The sequence below is a fragment of the Salmo salar genome, chromosome 07 (assembly GCF_965601325.2).
Source record: "Salmo salar chromosome 07, fSalSal1, whole genome shotgun sequence".
NCBI lineage: Eukaryota > Metazoa > Chordata > Actinopteri > Salmoniformes > Salmonidae > Salmo > Salmo salar.
The window spans coordinates 4316806-4338303 of record NC_138297.1 but is presented as its reverse complement, the minus strand read 5'-3'; the positions used below and the strand labels follow the sequence as shown (position 1 = coordinate 4338303).

Sequence of the window (21498 nt, the reverse complement as noted above, 5' to 3'; positions counted from 1 at the left end):
CTCATTCCGGTTCCTCTCCTCATTCTAGGATCTCCTCATTCTAGGATCTCCTCATTCCGGTTCCTCTCCTCATTCTAGGATCTCCTCATTCTAGGATCTCCTCATTCCAGTTCCTCTCCTCATTCTAGGATCTCCTCGTTCTAGGATCTCCTCGTTCTAGGATCTCCTCGTTCTAGGATCTCCTCATTCTAGGATCTCCTCATTCTAGGATCTCCTCATTCCGGTTCCTCTCCTCATTCTAGGATCTCATTCTAGGATCTCCTCGTTCTAGAATCTCCTCATTCTAGCATCTCCTCATTCTAGGATCTCCTCATTCTAGAATCTCCTCATTCTAGAATCTCCTCATTCTAGAATCTCCTCATTCTAGCATCTCCTCGTTCTAGGATCTCCTCATTCTAGGATATCATCGTTCTAGGATGTCCTCATTCTAGGATCTCCTCATTCTAGGATGTCCTCGTTCTAGGATCTCCTTATCTCCTCATTCTAGGATGTCCTCCTTCTAGGATCTCCTTATCTCCTCATTCTAGGATCTCCTAATTCTAGGATCTCCTCATCTTCTCATTCTAGGATCTCCTCCTTCTAGGATCTCCTTATCTCCTCATTCTAGGATGTCCTCCTTCTAGGATCTGCTTATCTCCTCATTCTAGGATCTCCTAATTCTAGGATCTCCTCATTCTAGGATGTCCTCGTTCTAGGATCTCCTCATCTCTTCTCTCAACACGTATGGACCCAGAAATTCATTGAGCAGCTGACCAATTATGTCAGACTTTAGGTCTGGGTTAACCTGTCTGGGCTAGGGGGCAGTATTTTCACTAGCGTCCCACCTAGCCCATAGAAGTTAACTGAGATTAAACCTAGTTAAACATATTACATGTTGTGAAAGTTAAAGCCAAGAAACATTCCTACAGGTACGAGGACGCGGCTACAGCATCCATGGTGACCACCAAACACATCTACAATATCAACCGCAAGGCCATCGTCAAGACACACAGTAGGTGACAACAGCTCCAATCGATCTATCGATCAATCAAAAAATACATATCAATCAATGTCTGTCTGTCTGTCTGTCTGTCTACCAACCGAGCCATCGATCATTCTACATTATCTATCTACAGTTGAAGTCAGAAGTTTATATACACCTTAGCCAAATACATTTAAACTCAGTTTTTCACAATTCTTGACATTTAATCCAAGTAAAAATTCCCTGTCTTAGGTAAGTTTGGATCACCACTTAATTTTAAGAATGTGAAATGTCAGAATAATAGTAGAGAGAGTGATTTATTTCAGCTTTCATCACCTTCCCAGTGGGTCAGAAGTTTACATACACTCAATTAGTATTTGGTAGCATTGCCTTTACATTGTTTAACTTGGGTAAAACGTTTCAGGTAGCCTTCCACAAGCTTCCCAGAATAAGTTGGGTGAATTTTGGCCCATTCCTCCTGACAGAGCTGGTGTAACTGAGTCAGGTTTGTAGGCCTCCTTACTCGCACACACTGTTACAGTTCTACCCACACATTTTCTATAGGATTGAGGTCAGGGATTTGTGATGGCCACTCCAATACCTTGACTTTGTTGTCCTTAAGCTATTTTGCCACAACTTTGGAAGTATGCTTGGGGTCATTGTCCATTTGGAAGACCCATTTGCGACCAAGCTTTAACTTCCTGACTGATGTCTTGAGATGTTGCTTCAATATATCCACAACATTTTCTTGCCTCATGATGCCATCTATTTTGTGAAGTGCACCAGTTCCTCCTGCAGCAAAGCACCTCCACAACATGTTGCTGCCACCCCCGTGCTTCACGGTTGGGATGGTGTTCTTCGGCTTGCAAGCCTCCCCCTTTTTCCTCCAAACATAACGATGGTCATTATGGCCAAATAGTTATATTTTTGTTTCATCAGACCAGAGGACGTTTCTCCAAAAAGAACGATCTTTGTCCCCATGTGCAGTTGCAAGCCATAGTCTGGCTTTTTTATGGGGATTTTGGATCAGTGGCTTCTTCCTTGCTGAGTGGCCTTTCAGGTTATGTCGATATAGGACTCATTTTACTGTGGATATAGATACTTTTCTACCTGTTTCCTCCAGCATCTTCACATGGTCCTTTGCTGTTGTTCTGGGATAGATTTGCACTTTTCGCACCAAAGTACATTCATCTCTACGAGACAGAACGCGTCTCCTTCCTGAGCGGCATGACGGATGCGTGGTCCCATGGTGTTTATACTTGCGTACTATTGTTTGTACAGATGAACGTGGTACCTTCAGGCATTTGGAAATTGCTCCCAAGGATGAACCAGACTTGTCTACAATTATTTTTCTGAGGTCTTGGCTGATTTCTTTTGATTTTCCCATGATGTCAAGCAAAGAGGCACGGAGTTTGAAGGTAGGCCTTGAAATACATCCACAGGTACACCTCCAATTGACTCAAATGATGTCAGTTAGGCAATCAGAAGCTTCTAAAGCCATGACATAATTTTCTGGAATTTTCCAAGCTGTTTAAAGGCACAGTCAACTTAGTGTATATAAACTTCTGATCCACTGGAATTGTGATACAGTGAATTATAAGTGAAATAATCTGTCTGTAAACAATTGTTGGAAAAATGACTTGTGTCATGCACACAGTAGATGTCCTAACCGACTTGCCAAAACTATAGTTTGTTGACAAGACATTTGTGGAGTGGTTGAAAAACGAGTTTTAATGACTCCAACCTAAGTGAATGTAAACTTCTGGCTTCAACTGTATCAATCGATATCTGTTTGTCTGTTCATCTGTCCGTCTACCAACCAAGCCATCGATCTTTCTACAATATCTATCAATCAATTGCCTTCCATCTGTTTTTCTCTCTGCTTCCCCCAGTTTTCCTTCTTCCCCCTTTCTCTCTCCTTCACTCTTCCCTCCATCTTCTGTTTTGATTGATTGATTGATTGATTGATTGATTGATTGTGACTACAGTGTCTGAGCTGAGGTACGTGGAGTTTGCTGAGGGGTTGGCCATGAACCTGACATCGCTAAGGAAACGGTCGGCTGCGTTGTTACGGAAACTGAAGGAGCAGCAAAGCCACGTCCAGAAACAGCTAGAGGACATGTACCGGCAAGAGGTAAGAGTCAGACTTAGAGAGTTAAAAGTCAGACTTAGAGAGTTAAAAGTCAGACTTAGAGAGTTATGAGTCACTTAGAAAGTCAGACTTAGAGAGTTAACCTCTATGGGCTAGGTGGGACGCTAGCGTCCCACCCGTGGTGCACTCCATCAACAGCAGGTGCATTTCAAGAGCGGCAAATTTGAATCCAAATAAATGTCAAAATTCAAATTTTTCAAACATACAACTATTTTACACCCTTTGAAAGATAAACATCTCCTTAATCTAACCACGTTTTACGATTTCAAAAAGGTTTTACGGCGAAAGCATAAATTTAGAGTATGTTAGGACAGTACATTTACAAGAGTTGTGTGTAATGTTTTGTCAAGTCAAAGACAGGGTCACCAAAACCATAAAACCAGCTAAAATGATGCACTAACCTTTTACAATCTCCATCAGATGACACTCCTAGGACATTATGTTAGACAATGCATGCATTTTTAGTTCTATCAAGTTCATATTTATGTCCAAAAACAGCGTTTTACTATGGCATTGATGTTGAGGAAATCGTTTCCCTCCAATAACCGGCAGTCAAGTCAGCGTCACAAATTAAATAATTAAAATTAGAAAACATTGGTAAAATATTATATTGTCATTTAAAGAATTATAGATTTACATCTCTTGAACGCAATCAACTTGCCAGATTTAAAAATAACCTTACTGGGAAATCACACTTTGCAATAATCTGAGCACTGCGCCCAGAAAAATACGCGTTGCGATACAGACTAGACGTCATGTTGGGGAGATCTAAAATCGAAAATACTATGTAAATAATCCATTACCTTTGATTCTCTTCATCAGATGTCACTTCCAGGTATCACAGGTCCATAACGAATGTAGTTTTGTTCAAAAAAGCTCATCATTTATGTCCAAAAATCTCCGTCTTGTTAGCACATGATCTAAGCCAGCCGGACTTCTCGTCATGAACGAGGGGAAAAAATATATTTACGTTCGTTCAAACATGTCAAACGTTGTATAGCATAAATCATTAGGGCCTTTTTTAACCAGAACATGAATAATATTCAAGGTGGACGAATGCATACTCTTTTATAACGTATTGGAACGAGGGTACCCAACATGAACTCGCGCGCCAGGTGTCTAATGGGACATCATCGTTCCATGGCTCTTGTTCGGTCAGATCTCCCTCCAGAAGACTCAAAACACTTTGTAAAGGCTGGTGACATCTAGTGGAAGCAATAGGAAGTGCCAAAATATTCCTCAGCCCCTGTGTTTTTCAATGGGATAGGTTTAAAGGTAATACAACACATCAGGTATCCACTTCCTGTCAGAAAATGTCTCAGGGTTTTGCCTGCCAAATGAGTTCTGTTATACTCACAGACACCATTCAAACAGTTTTAGAAACTTTAGAGTGTTTTCTATCCATATATAATAAGTATATGCATATTCTAGTTACTGGGTAGGATTAGTAACCAGATTAAATCGGGTAATTTTTTTTTATCCAGACGTGCAAATGCTGCCCCCTAGCCCTAACTTAAGAGTCAAACTTAGAGAGTTAAGAGTCAGAGTTAGAGAGTCAGACTTAGAGAGTGAAAGGGAAACTTCACAATTTTTCAACTTCATTGGAAACACGTCTTTGAAAACACTTTTCTTTCTCTATATTTTTTACTACAAAACATAGAAACACGCCGTTTTCACATATGTTGATGTTGCCGTGGTGCTGGAGATGATATGAAGGTTAAAAATGTACTTAGAGGCCCAGTTTGTTGTTTGTTTGAGATTATGCCTAGTCTAGAACTAATGGAGGGAACAGAACCCATGAGCAGAGACTGTGTGAGAGAGAAGTCTTGCATCATCTGAATATCTGTGGTGATGCTTGTGTCATTTTGCTGAGTCTACCTTTAATGTGTCCAGGAAAGTTCTGGGTAAATTCAAGGCATGTAGAAAGTATTCAGCCCCGTTTACTTTTTCCACATTTTGTTACATTACAGCCTTATTCTGAAATGGATTAAATCGTTTTTTTTCTCACCCCCCGGTCAATCTACACACAATAACCTATAATGATGAAGCAAAAATATGTTTTTAGACATTTTTGCGAATTTATGTAAATGTTATATTTACGTTTTAAAAATGTTATACATTTGCAAAAGAAAATATTCAAAACTGTTTTTGTTTTGTCATTATGGGATAATGTGTGTAGATTGAGGAGGGAAAAAACATTTCAATACATTTTATTATAAGGCTGTGACGTAACAATGTGGAAAAAGGGAAGGAGTCTGAATACTTTCAGAATAAAGCTGGAGATTTCCATCATATCACATTCACCCATAAACTCCCTTCAGTGCTCACGAAGGAAAGGAGATGAGGAAAGGAGGTGAGGAAAGGAGATGAGGATAAGAGATGAGGAAAGGAGGAAAGGAGGAAAGGAGATGAGGATAGGAGATAAGGACATGAGACGAGGATAGGAGATGAGGATAGGAGATGAGGACAGGAGATGAGGACAGGAGATGAGGATAGGAGATGAGGAAAGGAGATGAGGATAGGAGATGAAGATAGGAAATGAGATGAAGATAGGAGATGAGGACAGGAGATGAGGACAGGAGATGAGGATAGGAGATGAGGAAAGGAGATGAGGATAGGAGATAAGGACATGAGACGAGGATAGGAGATGAGGATAGGAGATGAGGACAGGAGATGAGGATAGGAGATGAAGATAGGAAATGAGATGAAGATAGGAGATGAGGATAGGAGATAAGGACATGAGACGAGGATAGGAGATGAGGATAGGAGATGAGGACAGGAGATGAGGATAGGAGATGAGGATAGGAGATGAAGATAGGAAATGAGATGAAGATAGGAGATGAGGATAGGAGATAAGGACATGAGATGAGGATAGGAGATGAGGATAGGAGATAAGGACATGAGACGAGGATAGGAGATGAGGAAAAGAGATGAGGATAGGAGATAAGGACATGAAACGAGGATAGGAGATGAGGATAGGAGACGAGGATAGGAGATGAGGACAGGAGATGAGGAAAGGAGATGAAGATAGGAAATGAGATGAAGATAGGAGATGAGGATAGGAGATAAGGACATGAGACGAGGATAGGAGATGAGGACAGGAAATGAGGATAGGAGATGAGGACAGGAAATGAGGATAGGAGATGAAGATAGGAAATGAGATGAAGATAGGAAATGAGATGAAGATAGGAGATGAGGAATGGAGACGAGGAAAGGAGACGAGGAAAGGAGATGAGGAAAGGAGATGAGCAAAGGAGATGAGGATAGTTGAATACCAATGCCTTATGACACACAACTGTTGTGTTAGTGACTATAGATCTCTCTGATTTCCAGAACAAGCGGGGGATGGCGAAACTCTGCCACAGCTAACTCTGACTCATATGACAAACATGTGTCCTGTCCCAAATGGCTGCCTGTTCCCTATCTAGTGCGCCAGAACCCGGTCAAAAGTAGTGCGCTGGATAGGGAACAGGGAGTCGTTCGGGACACAGACGTGATCCTCTCCCACCTCATCCCACCAGTCTATGTCCTCTGGTGTTTACCTATAAGAGCTTCGGGTCGAATCCTAACGGTTTTCACCTATAAGCTGTGTCTCCCAGTTTCTCTGTAACACGTCGGACGGACATTGACCTTTGGCTTGAGTCTGAAATAGCATCCTTGTTGTCTACACAGTGGTACTATTGAACCAGGGGCGCCGTGTGTTTCGCGACGTAGGATCAGCCCCTCTCTCTCCGTTTACTCTTTTTCGTTATGGTTTCAAATTGCTAAACTGATCCTAAATGAGAACTCCTACGCTTGATAAACCACCGCTCACTTATCCATACGGCCCCAGAGAATTAAATAGGGAATAGGGTGCCATTTCGGACGTAGCCTCCTGTGGGTTGCATAGGTGGCCTCGGTCAAAAGTAGTGCACTATGTAGGGAACCTCTGTTCACTCTGTGTTTCTCTCTGTACCCTTAGGTGGACGTTGAGATCAAACTGCGCTCCTGTCAGGGATCATGCAACAGTTCCATTGCTTTCCGTTTCGACCACGACGGCTACAGATCGCTAGACAATCAGATGACCCTATTCAGTAAGACTGCCAAGAATCACGAGAGCTCTCGTCTTAATAATAAGGACATCGCTAAGATCAAACTACAGCCAGTGGATGTCGGTCCCCCGCCGTCGACCGCCTATAAAACCATCCCAATGGTCCAGAAGGAACTCCTGACTCAGTTTGAGGATCTAGAACAGAACCACGTGGTTCTAGAAGAGGTTCTAGAAGAAGCGGAATGCCTGGGTTCTGAAAGGGAGAGGGGAAAAGGAGAAGAAGGCGTTCTAGAATGTAACTAATGAAGTTCTCTGTGAAATCTGATAGACATGTTATTATGAACATGTTGGGTCGTAATTTGAACCTATAAAGGACTGCTGTTTTATTAACATAAACTATCATTATATACAGTCATAGCCACGGGAATTAGGGGTGTTGAGGGTGTTGAGGGTGCCTCACTGAGGTTCGACTACTGGCTCCTAAGACATTGTATCTCAGTACAAGAGGCATCACTGCAGACACCCTGGTTCGAATCCAGGCTGTGATTTGGAGTCCCATAGGGACAAGTGGCCCAGCGTTGTCCGGGATAGGCCGTCGTTGTAAATAAGAATTTGTTCTTTACTGACTTGCCCTGTTAATAAATAAAACAAATATTACTCTTGACAGAGAGGATAGAAATAGGCATTAGTGTTGGAAGAAAACATTCTGTCAGCGCTACCTTGACGAAGAGATTCTCGGCAGCACAACCCCCCCCCCCCCCAGCACTAAACAACTTCCTGCATTGTTGAATACTCCTTTCTTATTGGCTAGAAAGGCATTCTAGAATGTACATTAAAACAAAAAATTACGGGACAGTTGAAAATTATATCGGGACAACTTGTAGTTATGACGTAATTATGCACTTTGCACACGCAGACCGTACTTCCTACAAAGTCACAGAAAGATATACCAACAACCACACAAACTGAACTTGGATACATTGTAAACGCAGGTCCAACGAGGAACTAAACTGTAGCATCGTGTAGCTAGCTAGCATTTTTTAGTTGTTTCTAGTTTAGTGGTGCTATGCTGTCAAATCCTCCCTCATGTTTCTAGTTTAGTGGTGCTATGCTGTCAAATCCTCCCTCATGTTTCTAGTTTAGTGGTGCTATGCTGTCAAATCCTCCCTCATGTTTCTAGTTTAGTGGTGCTATGCTGTCAAATCCTCCCTCATGTTTCTAGTTTAGTGTTGCTATGCTGTCAAATCCTCCCTCATGTTTCTAGTTTAGTGGTGCTATGCTGTCAAATCCTCCCTCGTGTTTCTAGTTTAGTGGTGCTATGCTGTCCTCCTCCCTCATGTTTCTAGTTTAGTGTTGCTATGCTGTCAAATCCTCCCTCATGTTTCTAGTTTAGTGGTGCTATGCTGTCAAATCCTCCCTCATGTTTCTAGTTTAGTGTTGCTATGCTGTCAAATCCTCCCTCATGTTTCTAGTTTAGTGTTGCTATGCTGTCAAATCCTCCCTCGTGTTTCTAGTTTAGTGTTGCTATGCTGTCAAATCCTCCCTTGTGTTCTAGTTTAGTGGCGCTATGCTGTCTTCCTCCCTCATGTTTCTAGTTTAGTGGCGCTATGCTGTCAAATCCTCCCTCATGTTTCTAGTTTAGTGGTGCTATGCTGTCAAATCCTCCCTCATGTTTCTAGTTTAGTGGAGCTATGCTGTCAAATCCTCCCTCATGTTTCTAGTTTAGTGTCGCTATGCTGTCAAATCCTCCCTCGTGTTTCTAGTTTAGTGTTGCTATGCTGTCAAATCCTCCCTTGTGTTCTAGTTTAGTGGCGCTATGCTGTCCTCCTCCCTCATGTTTCTAGTTTAGTGGTGCTATGCTGTCAAATCCTCCCTCATGTTTCTAGTTTAGTGGAGCTATGCTGTCAAATCCTCCCTCATGTTTCTAGTTTAGTGTCGCTATGCTGTCCTCCTCCCTCAAGTTTCTAGTTTAGTGGTGCTATGCTGTCAAATCCTCCCTCATGTTTCTAGTTTAGTGGCGCTATGCTGTCAAATCCTCCCTCATGTTTCTAGTTTAGTGGTGCTATGCTGTAAAATCCTCCCTCATGTTTCTAGTTTAGTGTTGCTATGCTGTCAAATCCTCCCTCGTGTTTCTAGTTTAGTGTTGCTATGCTGTCAAATCCTCCCTTGTGTTTCTAGTTTAGTGGTGCTATGCTGTCAAATCCTCCCTCATGTTTCTAGTTTAGTGTTGCTATGCTGTCAAATCCTCCCTCATGTTTCTAGTTTAGTGTTGCTATGCTGTCAAATCCTCCCTCATGTTTCTAGTTTAGTGTTGCTATGCTGTCAAATCCTCCCTCATGTTTCTAGTTTAGTGGCGCTATGCTGTCAAATCCTCCCTCATGTTTCTAGTTTCACCAGCTGATTTCAGCTACTGATATTTTTTTAATTTGATTGTCATATTGGCAGGTTTGCTAGCAACAAGCTATCTAGCTAGCTTCTAGCCTAGTGTTTTTATATGCAATGTGTTCTCCTCGTAATGAACAGTCAGTGTCGACAAGTGTCCTGATCAGATGGCAAAATCAGGCATCATCAGCTCATTGTTATGGATGTTGCCAAATGTACAGGATGTCAACAGAAAACAGCTACATTGCTGTTATTCTGGCTGCAGAGATTGTGACTGTGTTAGCCATAGCTAGCTGGCTGGCTAGCTAGCAAGCAAGGGATAAGTACGTTGCCAGCAAACACAGCAACAGAGCGTAAAGAACGAACGACTGGGTCGGCATCCGTAAATATCAAACTAATCGAACGCACGACTGGGTCGGCATCCGTAAATATCAAACTAACGGAACGAACGACTGGGTCGGCATCCGTAAATATCAAACTAATCGAACGAACGACTGGCAACTAAAATATGATCAAGCATGAATTTGCGTATATAAATGAAAATATTTTAGAAAATGTTTTATTTCCAAATGGAATGGCCCATTTACATGAACTGTCTCTTCTGTGTATAAACATTGACATAATGTCACGTCCTGACCAGTATAAAGGCTAATTGTCATTGTAGTTTGGTCAGGACGTGGCAGAGGGTATTCGTTTTATGTGGTTCTGGGGTGGTGTGTTTGTTGAAGGGGCATTTGATTTAAGTATTCCGGGGGTTTTTGGGCACTGTTTGATTTTCATGTAATTCTATGTTGAGTCTAGTGTGTCTATTTCTATGTTTGGGTTAATTGGGGTTGGGACTCTCAATTGAAGGCAGGTGTTGTCTATTTGCCTTTGATTGAGAGTCCCATATATTAGGGTGTGTTTGTCATTTGTGGGAGATTGTTCCGTGTTTAGCCTTGTGCCTTGCCAGACTGTTTTGTTGATCGTTCGTTCTTTTTTTTGTTATTTTTGTGTTCATTTTGAATTTATTAAAACGTCAAGATGAGCATACACATACCTGCTGCGTTTTGGTCCTCCATTTCCCGACGACAACTGTGACACATAAGGAATATTTCAAGTAGATTCTATTTCTATATATTCTGTATATCGTAACATTGTTGTTATTTTTACATTTTAAAGGTCAGTTAATACCATCCATATTCCAGGTAATGATCTGATGGCTGTGGGTAGATACAATGCTTTTTTAAAATGTTCTTTTTTTAAATGTATCCTTTTATTTAACAGGGCAAGTCGGTTAAGAACAAATTCTTATTTACAATGACGGCCTACAAAAAAGGCAAAAGGTTTCCTGCGGGGACAGGTGGCTGGGATTAAAGATAAATACTAGATCAAATAAAAATGTAGGACAAAACACACATCACGACAAGAGAGACAACACAACACTACATAAAGACAACAACACAACATGGTAGCAACACCACATGACAACAACATGGTAGCAACACAACATGGTAGCAACACAACATGGTAGCAACACAACATGGTAGCAACACAACATGACAACACAGCATGGTAGCAACACAACATGGTAGCAGCACTAAACACGGTACAAACATTATTGGGCGCAGACAACAGCACAAAGGGCAAGAAGGTAGAGACAACAATACATCACACAAAGCAGCCACAACTGTCAGTAAGAGTGTCCATGTTTGAGTCTTTGAATAAAGAGATGGAGATAAAACTGTCAAGTTTTGAGTGTTTTGTTGCAGCTCGTTCCAGTCGCCGGCTGCAGCGAACTGAAAAGAGGAGCGACCCAGGGATGTGTGTATTTTGGGGACCTTTAACAGAATGTGGGACCGGCAGAACGGGTGTTGAATGTGGAGGATGAGGGCTGCAGTAGATATCTCAGATAGGGGGGAGTGAACGGGTGCTGTATGTGGAGGATGAGGGCTGCAGTAGATATCTCAGATAGGGGGGAGTGAACGGGTGTTGTATGTGGAGGATGAGGGCTGCAGTAGATATCTCAGATAGGGGGGAGTGAGGCCTAAGAGGGTTTTATAAATAAGCATCAACCAGTGGGTCTTGCGACGGGTAAACAGAGATTACCAGTTTACAGAGAAGTATAGAGTACAGTGATTTGTCCTATAAGGAGCATTGGTGGAAAATCTAATGGCCGAATGGTAAAGAACATCTAGCCGCTCGAGAGCACCCTTACCTGCCGATCTATAAATTATGCCTCCGTAATCTAATGTAGGTAGGACGGTCTAAATGATGACGATCAAACACATGACATAGGTTCCTCAATGTGTTTTTATTGAGTATAGTAAGGCACAGTCCTCTGCTAATATCTATTTGTATACTTTATATACTTCTACATATACTTGTCGCAAAGCCAAACACACACACACACACACACACACACACACACACACACACACACACACACACACACACACACACACACACACACACACACACACACACACACCACACACACACACACACACACACACACACACACACAGAAGAACAAAACATGCTGATCCCGTGCCGCTCAGTTGGTAGGGAGCGGCTCAGTTGGTAGGGAGCGATTCAGTTGGTAGGGAGCGGCTCAGTTGGTAGGGAGCGGTTCAGTTGGTAGGGAGCGGCTCAGTTGGTAGGGAGCGGCTCAGTCGGTAGGGAGCGGCTCAGTCGGTAGGGAGCGGTTCAGTCGGTAGGGAGCGGTTCAGTCGGTAGGGAGCGGTTCAGTCGGTAGGGAGCGGTTCAGTCGGTAGGGAGCGGTTCAGTCGGTAGGGAGAGGTTCAGTCGATAGGGAGCGGCTCAGTCGGTAGGGAGCGGCTCAGTCGGTAGGGAGCGGTTCAGTCGGTAGGGAGCGGTTCAGTCGATAGGGAGCGGTTCAGTCGGTAGGGAGCGGTTCAGTCGGTAGGGAGCGGTTCAGTCGGTAGGGAGCGGTTCAGTCGATAGGGAGCGGTTCAGTCGGTAGGGAGCGGTTCAGTCGGTAGGGAGCGGTTCAGTCGGTAGGGAGCGGCTCAGTCGGTAGGGAGCGGTTCAGTCGGTAGGGAGCGGTTCAGTCGGTAGGGAGAGGTTCAGTCGGTAGGGAGAGGTTCAGTCGGTAGGGAGCGGTTCAGTCGGTAGGGAGCGGTTCAGTCGGTAGGGAGCGGCTCAGTCGGTAGGGAGCGGTTCAGTCGGTAGGGAGAGGTTCAGTCGGTAGGGAGAGGTTCAGTCGGTAGGGAGCGGTTCAGTCGGTAGGGAGCGGTTCAGTCGGTAGGGAGCGGCTCAGTCGGTAGGGAGCGGTTCAGTCGGTAGGGAGCGGTTCAGTCGGTAGGGAGCGGTTCAGTCGGTAGGGAGCGGTTCAGTCGGTAGGGAGCGGTTCAGTCGGTAGGAGCGGCTCAGTTCCTGTGTGTCTACCGCGAGGCGAAGTAGGGCCTGATCTTCATGCAGATGGCTTTGAGAGAGTACCAGGATCCCTTCCAGTTCATCCACACCATGCCGTCATCCGTCCCGTGTTTTGCCATGTGTCGGGTGTAAGCCCCGCCCCAGTAGTAACGGCCGTTGGGATTGGCTGAGTGACACCTGTTGTACCACCAGCCACCGCCGTCCTCACGGGAGCACTGCTTAGACGGATCACCTGGAGTCCTGTTAGGGGGGGGGGGGGGAGATGGGGGGAGAGTGGGGGGGGGGGGGGAGGTTGAGGGGGGAGGGGGAGAGAGTGAGGGGGGTGGGAGAGTGGGGGGTGAGAGAGAGGGGGGAGAGAGGGAGGGTGAGAGAGAGGGGGGAGAGAGAGGGGGGACAGGGGGGAGAGAGTGAGGGGGGTGAGAGAGAGGGGGGAAGAGAGGGGAGAGAGAAGGCGAGGGGGGGAGAGAGGGGGGTGAGAGAGAGGGGGGGAGAGAAAGAGAGAGCGAGGGGGGGGTGGGAGAGAGGGGTGAGAGAGAGAGAGGGGGGGTGGGAGAGAGGAGGGGAGAGAGCGAGAGGGGGGTGAGAGAGCAAAGGGGGGGCGAGAGAGAGAGAAGGTTAGGATAAACGTCTCCTGACCCATTAGTTGTAATTAATTGACTGATCAATCAACCAATCACCCCGTACCAGTTATCGTTGTCTCTGTCGTAGGTGCTGAACATCATTCCGTTGTGGATGGTCATCGTCCGGTTCTCTCCATACAGCTCTGATGCTCCCTCCAGCATCACGTTACCGGCCGTTCCAGAGTAACCGTTGATCGCCATCACATATTTGGACGCTTCGCTCTACAATAAATACATGAAAGGTGTTTTTTTTTTTAAGTTTTATTTACAATAGTCACATTTTAACAACAACATTCTCAGTGCAAAGTGTTTTTAAAGTAACCCAACCTAGACGCCAGAGTTTGTGGATGTTTATATTTTTACTATGATGCTGCTTCCTGTTTGGGGATTTAGGATTGGGAAATACTAGATCAGAAAGTAGAGATTCTGTACCTGTCTGTCTGTCTGTCTGTCTGTCTGTCTGTCTGTCTGTCTGTCTGTCTGTCTGTCTGTCTGTCTGTCTTGTCTGTCTGTCTGTCTGTCTGTCTGTCTGTCTGTCTGTCTGTCTGTCTGTCTGTCTGTCTGTCTGTCTGTCTGTCTGTCTGTCTGTCTGTCTGTCTGTCTGTCTGTCTGTCTGTCTGTCTGTCTGTCTGTCTGTCTAGTAAAGTTACTCTTACTGTTGAAGTCAGAAGTTTATATACACCTTAGCCAAATACATTTAAACTCAGTTTTTCACAATTCTTGCCCTTTAATCCTAGTAAAAATTCCCTGTCTTAAGTCAGTTAGGATCACCACTTAATTTTAAGAATGTGAAATGTCAGAATAATAGTAGAGAGAATGATTTATTTCAGCTTTCATCACCTTCCCAGTGGGTCAGAAGTTTACATACACTCAATTAGTATTTGGTAGCATTGCCTTTACATTGTTTAACTTGGGTAAAACGTTTCGGGTAGCCTTCCACAAGCTTCCCACAATAAGTTGGGTGAATTTTGGCCCATTCCTCCTGACAGAGCTGGTGTAACTGAGTCAGGTTTGTAGGCCTCCTTGCTCGCACACACTTTTTCGGTTCTGCCCACACATTTTCTATAGGATTGAGGTCAGGGCTTTGTGGTGGCCACTCCAATACCTTGACTTTGTTGTCCTTAAGCCATTTTGCCACAAATTTGGAAGTATGCTTGGGGTCATTGTCCATTTGGAAGACACATTTGTGACCAAGCCTTAACTTCCTGACTGATGTCTTGAGATGTTGCTTCAATATATCCACATCATTTTCCTGCCTCATGATGCCATCTATTTTGTGAAGTGCACCAGTCCCTCCTGCAGCAAAGCACCCCCACAACATGATGCTGCAACCCCCGTGCTTCACGGTTGGGATGGTGTTCTTCGGCTTGCAAGCCTCCCCCTTTTTCCTCCAAACATAACGATGGTCATTATGGCCAAACAGTTCTATTTTTGTTTCATCAGACCAGAGGACATTTCTCCAAAAAGTACGATCTTTGTCCCCATGTCCAGTTGCAAACCGTAGTCTGGCTTTTTCTATGGCGGTTTTGAAGCAGTGGCTTCTTCCTTGCTGCGGCCTTTCAGGTTATGTTGAGGACTCGTTTTACTGTGGATATAAATAATTTTGTACCTGTTTCCTCCAGCATCTTCACAAGGTCCTTTGCTGTTGTTCTGGGATTGATTTGCACTTTTTGCACCAAAGTACGTTCATCTCTAGGAGACAGAACACGTCTCCTTCCTGAGCGGTATGATGGCTGCATGGTCCCATGGTGTTTATACTTGCGTACTATTGTTTGTACAGATGAACGTGGTACCTTCAGGCGTTTGGAAATTGCTCCCAAGGATGAACCAGACTTGTGGAGGTCTACAATTTTGTTTCTGAGGTCTTGGCTGATTTCTTTTGATTTTCCCATGATGTCAAGCAAAGAGGCACTGAGTTTGAAGGTAAGCCTTGAAATACATCCACAGGTACACCTCCAATTGACTCAAATTATGTCAATCAGCCTATCAGAAGCTTCTAAAGCCATGACACCATTTTCTGGAATTTTCCAAGCTGTTTAAATGCACAGTCAACTTAGTGTATGTAAACTTCTGATCCACTGGAATTGTGATACAGTGAATTATAAGTGAAATAATCTGTCTGTAAACAATTGTTGGAAAAATTACTTGTGTCATGCACAAAGTAGATGTCCTAACCGACTTGCCAAAACTATAGTTTGTTGACAAGACATTTCGGGAGTGGTTGGAAAATGAGTTTTAATGACTCCGACCTAAGTTTATGTAAACTTCCAACTTCAACTGTACGTGTATAGTAAACTGTCTGTTCTGGGCGTGGCTGTGTTACCTGTATAGTAAACTGTACTGGGCGTGGCTGTGTTACCTGTATAGTAAACTGTTGGTACCGGGCGTGGCTGTGTTACCTGTATGGTAAACTGTTGGTACTGGGCGTGGCTGTGTTACCTGTATGGTAAACTGTTGGTACTGGGCGTGGCTGTGTTACCTGTATAGTAAACTGTTTGTACTGGGCGTGGACCTTGTTGCCAGACCAATCCTCCATCTCCATGAGGACCTCAGTGGGACCCTGCTTGGTCAGCTGACTGATGCGCTCGTTACCCAGCCAGTACTCCCCTGTCACGTGACACAGGACAAACACAGGGTCAGTGACATCATTTAACAATAGATGTTAATGAATGGCATTGGACAGCAGTATCCAGTATCCAATGTTACCTTAACCTGAATTGACTGATTCTAAATGTCATTAAACTATTTACAGTTTTTTTTTGTTTTTTTTTTTACCATTTGTTTGGTCTCACCTGGAGTGTTGCAGTGTCCCTTCCCGACATCGAAGGCGATATTCCCGAATCCGCTGCGGTAGTTGTCCCATCGCCGGCCGAAATCTACAGAACCATCCATCCTGTTCTGAATGGTGGTCCAGCCTGGAAGGGGACATAGAGAAGAAGAAAGAGGAAGAGGACATTCAGCAGACGCTCTTCTCCAGAGACACTTACAGGAGCAATTAGGGTTAAGTGCCTTGCTCAAGGACGCAACGACAGATTTTTCACCTGGCCAATTCGGGGATTTGAACGGAGAACTGTCTATCGAGGGAATGTGAGACAGGAAGTGAGGTTGAGAAGGAGGGAGGGAGGGACAGACCTTGTAGGGCTGGTAGAAGAATAGAGAGAGAGAGGGGGGGTGGTGGAGAGGGAGAGAGGGAGAGAGAGAGGAGTGGTGGAGAGAGAGAGAGATGGAGAGGGAGAGGGAGTGGGAGAGAGGGGGGGTGGAGAGAGAGAGGGGGGAGAGGGAGAGAGGGGGTTTGGAGAGAGAGAGGGGGGAGAGGGAGAGAGGGGGAGAGAGAGAGAAACAGAGAGAAATAGAGAGAGAAACAGAGAGAGAGAAACAGAGAGAAACAGAGAGAGAGAGAATAGGGAGAGAATGACAACCACCCACCTCCATTCTGACTTGTGCTTAAAGCCTCCTAGTCCATCTATATACATTACCGTGTCATATTCGTCGTAGTCGTCTTGACAACGGACAGCATAGACACACAGGCAGAGTAGCAGTAGCCACTTCATGTTCGCGTTAGATGGTGTCTCAATAAAGTTTCTGCCTTTGAAAATCAACAGATTTCAGTGGAGGACACAAACGTATTTAAACCTGTCCCACGTTTGAAGCACCTCCCTCTCCCTCTCTCTCTCTCTCTCTCTCTCTCTCTCTCTCTCTCTCTCTCTCTCTCTCTCTCTCTCTCTCTCTCTCTCTCTCTCTCTCTCTCTCTCTCTCTCTCTCTCTCTCTCTCTCCCTCTCCCTCTCTCTCTCTCTCTCTCTCTCTCTCTCTCTCTCTCTGTCTCTCTCTCTCTCTCCCTCTCCCTCTCTCTCTCTCTCTCTCCCTCTCTGTCTCTCTCTCTCTCTCTCTCTCCCTCTCTCTCTCTCTCTCTCTCTCTCTCTCTCTCTCTCTCTCTCTCTCTGTCTCTCTCTCTCTCTCTCTCTCTCACACACACACACACACACACACACACACACACACACACACACACACACACACACACACACACTCTCTCTCTCTCTCGATCAAGTTCCCTCTAACCACTGGTTTAGGAGTGTACCCTCCCTCAATTCTAAACTTAACCACTATGGACGTTGAATGTAAACCTGACCTTAAACCTATGAATGTGGTCTAAATGTCATGTCACCCCATCGGCTCTAATCTGGAGCAGAACTTTAGAATGTCACCCCATCGGCTCTAATCTGGAGCAGAACTTTAGAATGTCACCCCATCGGCTCTAATCTGGAGCAGAACTTTAGAATGTCACCCCATCGGCTCTAATCTGGAGCAGAACTTTAGAATGTCACCCCATCGGCTCTAATCTGGAGCAGAACTTTAGAATGTCACCCCGTGGGCTCTAATCTGGAGCAGAACTTCAGAATGTCACCCCGTGGGCTCTAATCTGGAGCAGAACTTCAGAATGTCACCCCGTGGGCTCTAATCTGGAGCAGAACTTCAGAATGTCACCCCGTGGGCTCTAATCTGGAGCAGAACTTCAGAATGTCACCCCATCGGCTCTAATCTGGAGCAGAACTTCAGAATGTCACCCCGTGGGCTCTAATCTGGAGCAGAACTTCAGAATGTCACCCCGTGGGCTCTAATCTGGAGCAGAACTTTAGAATGTCACCCCGTGGGCTCTAATCTGGAGCAGAACTTTAGAATGTCCCCCTATGGGCTCTAATCTGGAGCAGAACTTTAGAATGTCACCCTATGGGCTCTAATCTGGAGCAGAACTTTAGAATGTCACCCCGTGGGCTCTAATCTGGAGCAGAACTTTAGAATGTCCCCCTATGGGCTCTAATCTGGAGCAGAACTTTAGAATGTCACCCCGTGGGCTCTAATCTGGAGCAGAACTTCAGAATGTCACCCCGTGGGCTCTAATCTGGAGCAGAACTTTAGAATGTCACCCCGTGGGCTCTAATCTGGAGCAGAACTTCAGAATATCACCCCGTGGGCTCTAATCTGGAGCAGAACTTCAGAATGTCACCCCGTGGGCTCTAATCTGGAGCAGAACTTTAGAATGTCACCCCGTGGGCTCTAATCTGGAGCAGAACTTTAGAATGTCCCCCTATGGGCTCTAATCTGGAGCAGAACTTTAGAATGTCACCCCGTGGGCTCTAATCTGGAGCAGAACTTCAGAATGTCACCCCGTGGGCTCTAATCTGGAGCAGAACTTTAGAATGTCACCCCGTGGGCTCTAATCTGGAGCAGAACTTTAGAATGTCCCCCTATGGGCTCTAATCTGGAGCAGAACTTTAGAATGTCACCCCGTGGGCTCTAATCTGGAGCAGAACTTTAGAATGTCACCCCGTGGGCTCTAATCTGGAGCAGAACTTTAGAATGTCACCCTATGGGCTCTAATCTGGAGCAGAACTTTAGAATGTCACCCTATGGGCTATAATCTGGATCAGAACTTCAGAATGTCACCCTATGGGCTCTAATCTGGAGCAGAACTTTAGAATGTCACCCTATGAGCTCTAATCTGGAGCAGAACTTTAGCATGATCATGAAGTACAGTAGGTTACGAAAAATGTGTTTATATGTCTCATAGTCAGCATGCATACATATTGCATTAAATTTAAACATACAGTACCAGTCAAAAGTTTGGACACACCTACTCATTTAAGGGCTTTTCTTTATTTTTTATATTTTCTACATTGTAAAATAATAGTGAAGACATCAATACTTTGAAATAACACATGTAGTAAGCAAAAAAGTGTTAAACAAATCAAAATATATTTTATATTTGAGATTCTTCAAAGAAACCACCCTTTGCCTTGATGACAGCTTTGCACACTCTTGGCATTCTCTCAACTAGCTTCACCTGGAATGCTTTTCCAACAGTCTTGAAGGAGTTCCCACACATGCTGAGCACTTGTTGGCTGCTTTTCCTTCACTCTGCGTTCCAACTCATCCCAAACCATCTCAATTGGGTTGAGGTCGGGTGATTGTGGAGGCCAGGTCATCTGATACAGCAATCCATCACTCTCCTTCTTGGTCAAATAGCCCTTACACAGCCTGGAGGTGTGTTGGGTCAGTGTCCTGTTGAAAAACAAATGATTAAGAAGGAAAGAAATTTCACAAATGAACTTTTAACAACGCACACCTGTTAATTTAAATGCATTCCAGGTGACTACCTCATGAAGCTGGTTGAGAGAATGCCAAATGTGCAAAGCTGTCATCAAGGCAAAGGGTGGCTACTTTGAAGAATCTCAAATATAAAATATATTTTGATTTGTTTAAACACTTTTTTGGTTCCTACATGATTCCATATGTGTTATTTCATAGTATTGACGTCTTAGGCAGGTAGCCTAGTGGTTAGAGCGTTGGGCCAGTAACCGAAAGGTTGCTTGATCGAATCCCCGAGCTGACAAGGTAAAAAATCTGTCATTCTGCCCCTGAACAAGGCAGTTAACCCATTGTTCCTAGGCTGTCATTGTAAATAAGAATGTGTTCTTAACTGACTTGCCTAATTAAAAAACTCATTAGTTTTGATGTCTTCACTATTATTCAACAATGTAGAAAATAGTAAAAATAAAGAGAAAAACCCTTGAATGAGTAGGTGTGTCCAAACTTTTGACTGGTACTGTACGTGCGATTCTCTACCCTTTCCAATTGATTTAAGGCAATCGTCATCATTCCCTGATAGCTGAGTATTCACCCAGTTGATAGAACATATTTGTTTGATCACTGTGTTTACCTGGATGGGGCCATCATGCCTCCACCCACTCAATGTCAACGCTGGATATTGAAAATCAAACACACACTTTGGACTGCGTGATCGACGGAGGACATTCAGCCTGAGCCTGTTATGTATATCACTGGGAACCAAACGGGACCAAACTGGACCAAACTGGACCAAACGGGACCAAACGGGACCAAACGGGACCAAACGGCAGTGGTTTATAGTACTTAAGTAAAATACTTTTTAAGTACTACTTAAGTACTACTTAAGTAGTGTTTTTGGGGGTGTCTGTACTTTACTATTAATATTTTTTGACAACTTTTACTTTTACTTCACTACATTCGTAAAGAAAATAATGTACTTTTTACTCTATACATTTTCCCTGACACCTAAAAGTACTCGTTACATTTTGAACGCTCAAGGAGGACAGAATTATGGCACCTATCAATATAAGGCTTTGTCATCCCTACTGCCTCTGATCTGGCGGACTCACGAAACACAAATACTGTGTTTCTAAACGATGTCTGAGTGTTGGAGTGTGCCCGTCTGTCCGTAATTAAAAAAAAAAAAATATGCAAATATTTTTCATATTGAAATATCAGGAATTTGATGTATAGCATTTACTTTTACTTTGTACTTTTACTCAAGTATGACGATTGAGTACTTTTTCTACCACTGTACTTAAGTACATTTAAAACCAGATACTTTTAGACTTTTACTCAAGTAGTATTTTACCGGATAACTTTTTCACTTTTACTTAAGTTATTTTTTGTTAAGGTATCTTTACTTTTACTACAGTATGACAAAGAAGTACTTTTCCCACCACTGCCAAACGGAAGCAAACAGGACCAAACGGGACCAAACGGGACCAAACGAAAGCAAACAGGACCAAACGGGACCAAAAGGGACCAAACGGGGATAAACGAAAGCAAACAGGACCAAACGGGACCAAAAGGGACCAAACGGGACCAAACGAAAGCAAACAGGACCAAACGGGACCAAAAGGGACCAAACGGGGCTAAACAGGGACCAAACGGGACCAAAAGGGACCAAACGGGGCTAAACAGGGAGAGACCTACATGACCTACATTTGTCTAATAAGAAACTCTTGTTTTTTTGTTGCAAAATGTTTTCAGTTGGGAAGCGTTTTGTTATGATTTTCTACAGTGTGCGCTAATGAATGTACCCCAGGACTGCCTAGGTAGAGTTGGTTCATACTCTTTCTGTATAAAAACTGTGTTGAAAGACTGCAGTTTGATTTGGTCATAGTT

The 21498-nt window shown here is 44.1% G+C and overlaps 1 protein-coding gene across 1 annotated transcript; it reads right to left on the bottom strand.

Annotated features, from left to right (window-relative positions):
• Positions 1-12000: 12000 nt before the first annotated feature.
• fgb (fibrinogen beta chain) lies at positions 12001-16469 on the bottom strand. Its single transcript, XM_082977322.1, has 4 exons — positions 16316-16469; positions 16003-16130; positions 13588-13745; positions 12001-13143 (listed from the first exon to the last, which is right to left on the bottom strand). Exons 1-4 carry the CDS (start codon positions 16413-16415, stop codon positions 12912-12914), a joined length of 618 nt encoding a protein of 205 aa, XP_082833448.1. The 5' UTR covers positions 16416-16469; the 3' UTR covers positions 12001-12911.
• Between the last annotated feature and the right edge of the window lie 5029 nt (positions 16470-21498).

Coding starts and splice junctions, on each gene's coding strand:
- fgb (XM_082977322.1), bottom strand. CDS start 16,415: ATGGATGGTTCTGTAGATTTCGGCCGGCGATGGGACAACTACCGCAGC. Junction 13,746..16,002: donor ACAAACAGTTTACTATACAG/GTAACACAGCCA, acceptor TATTTATTGTAG/AGCGAAGCGTCCAAATATGT. Junction 13,144..13,587: donor GACAGAGACAACGATAACTG/GTACGGGGTGAT, acceptor CCCCCCTAACAG/GACTCCAGGTGATCCGTCTA.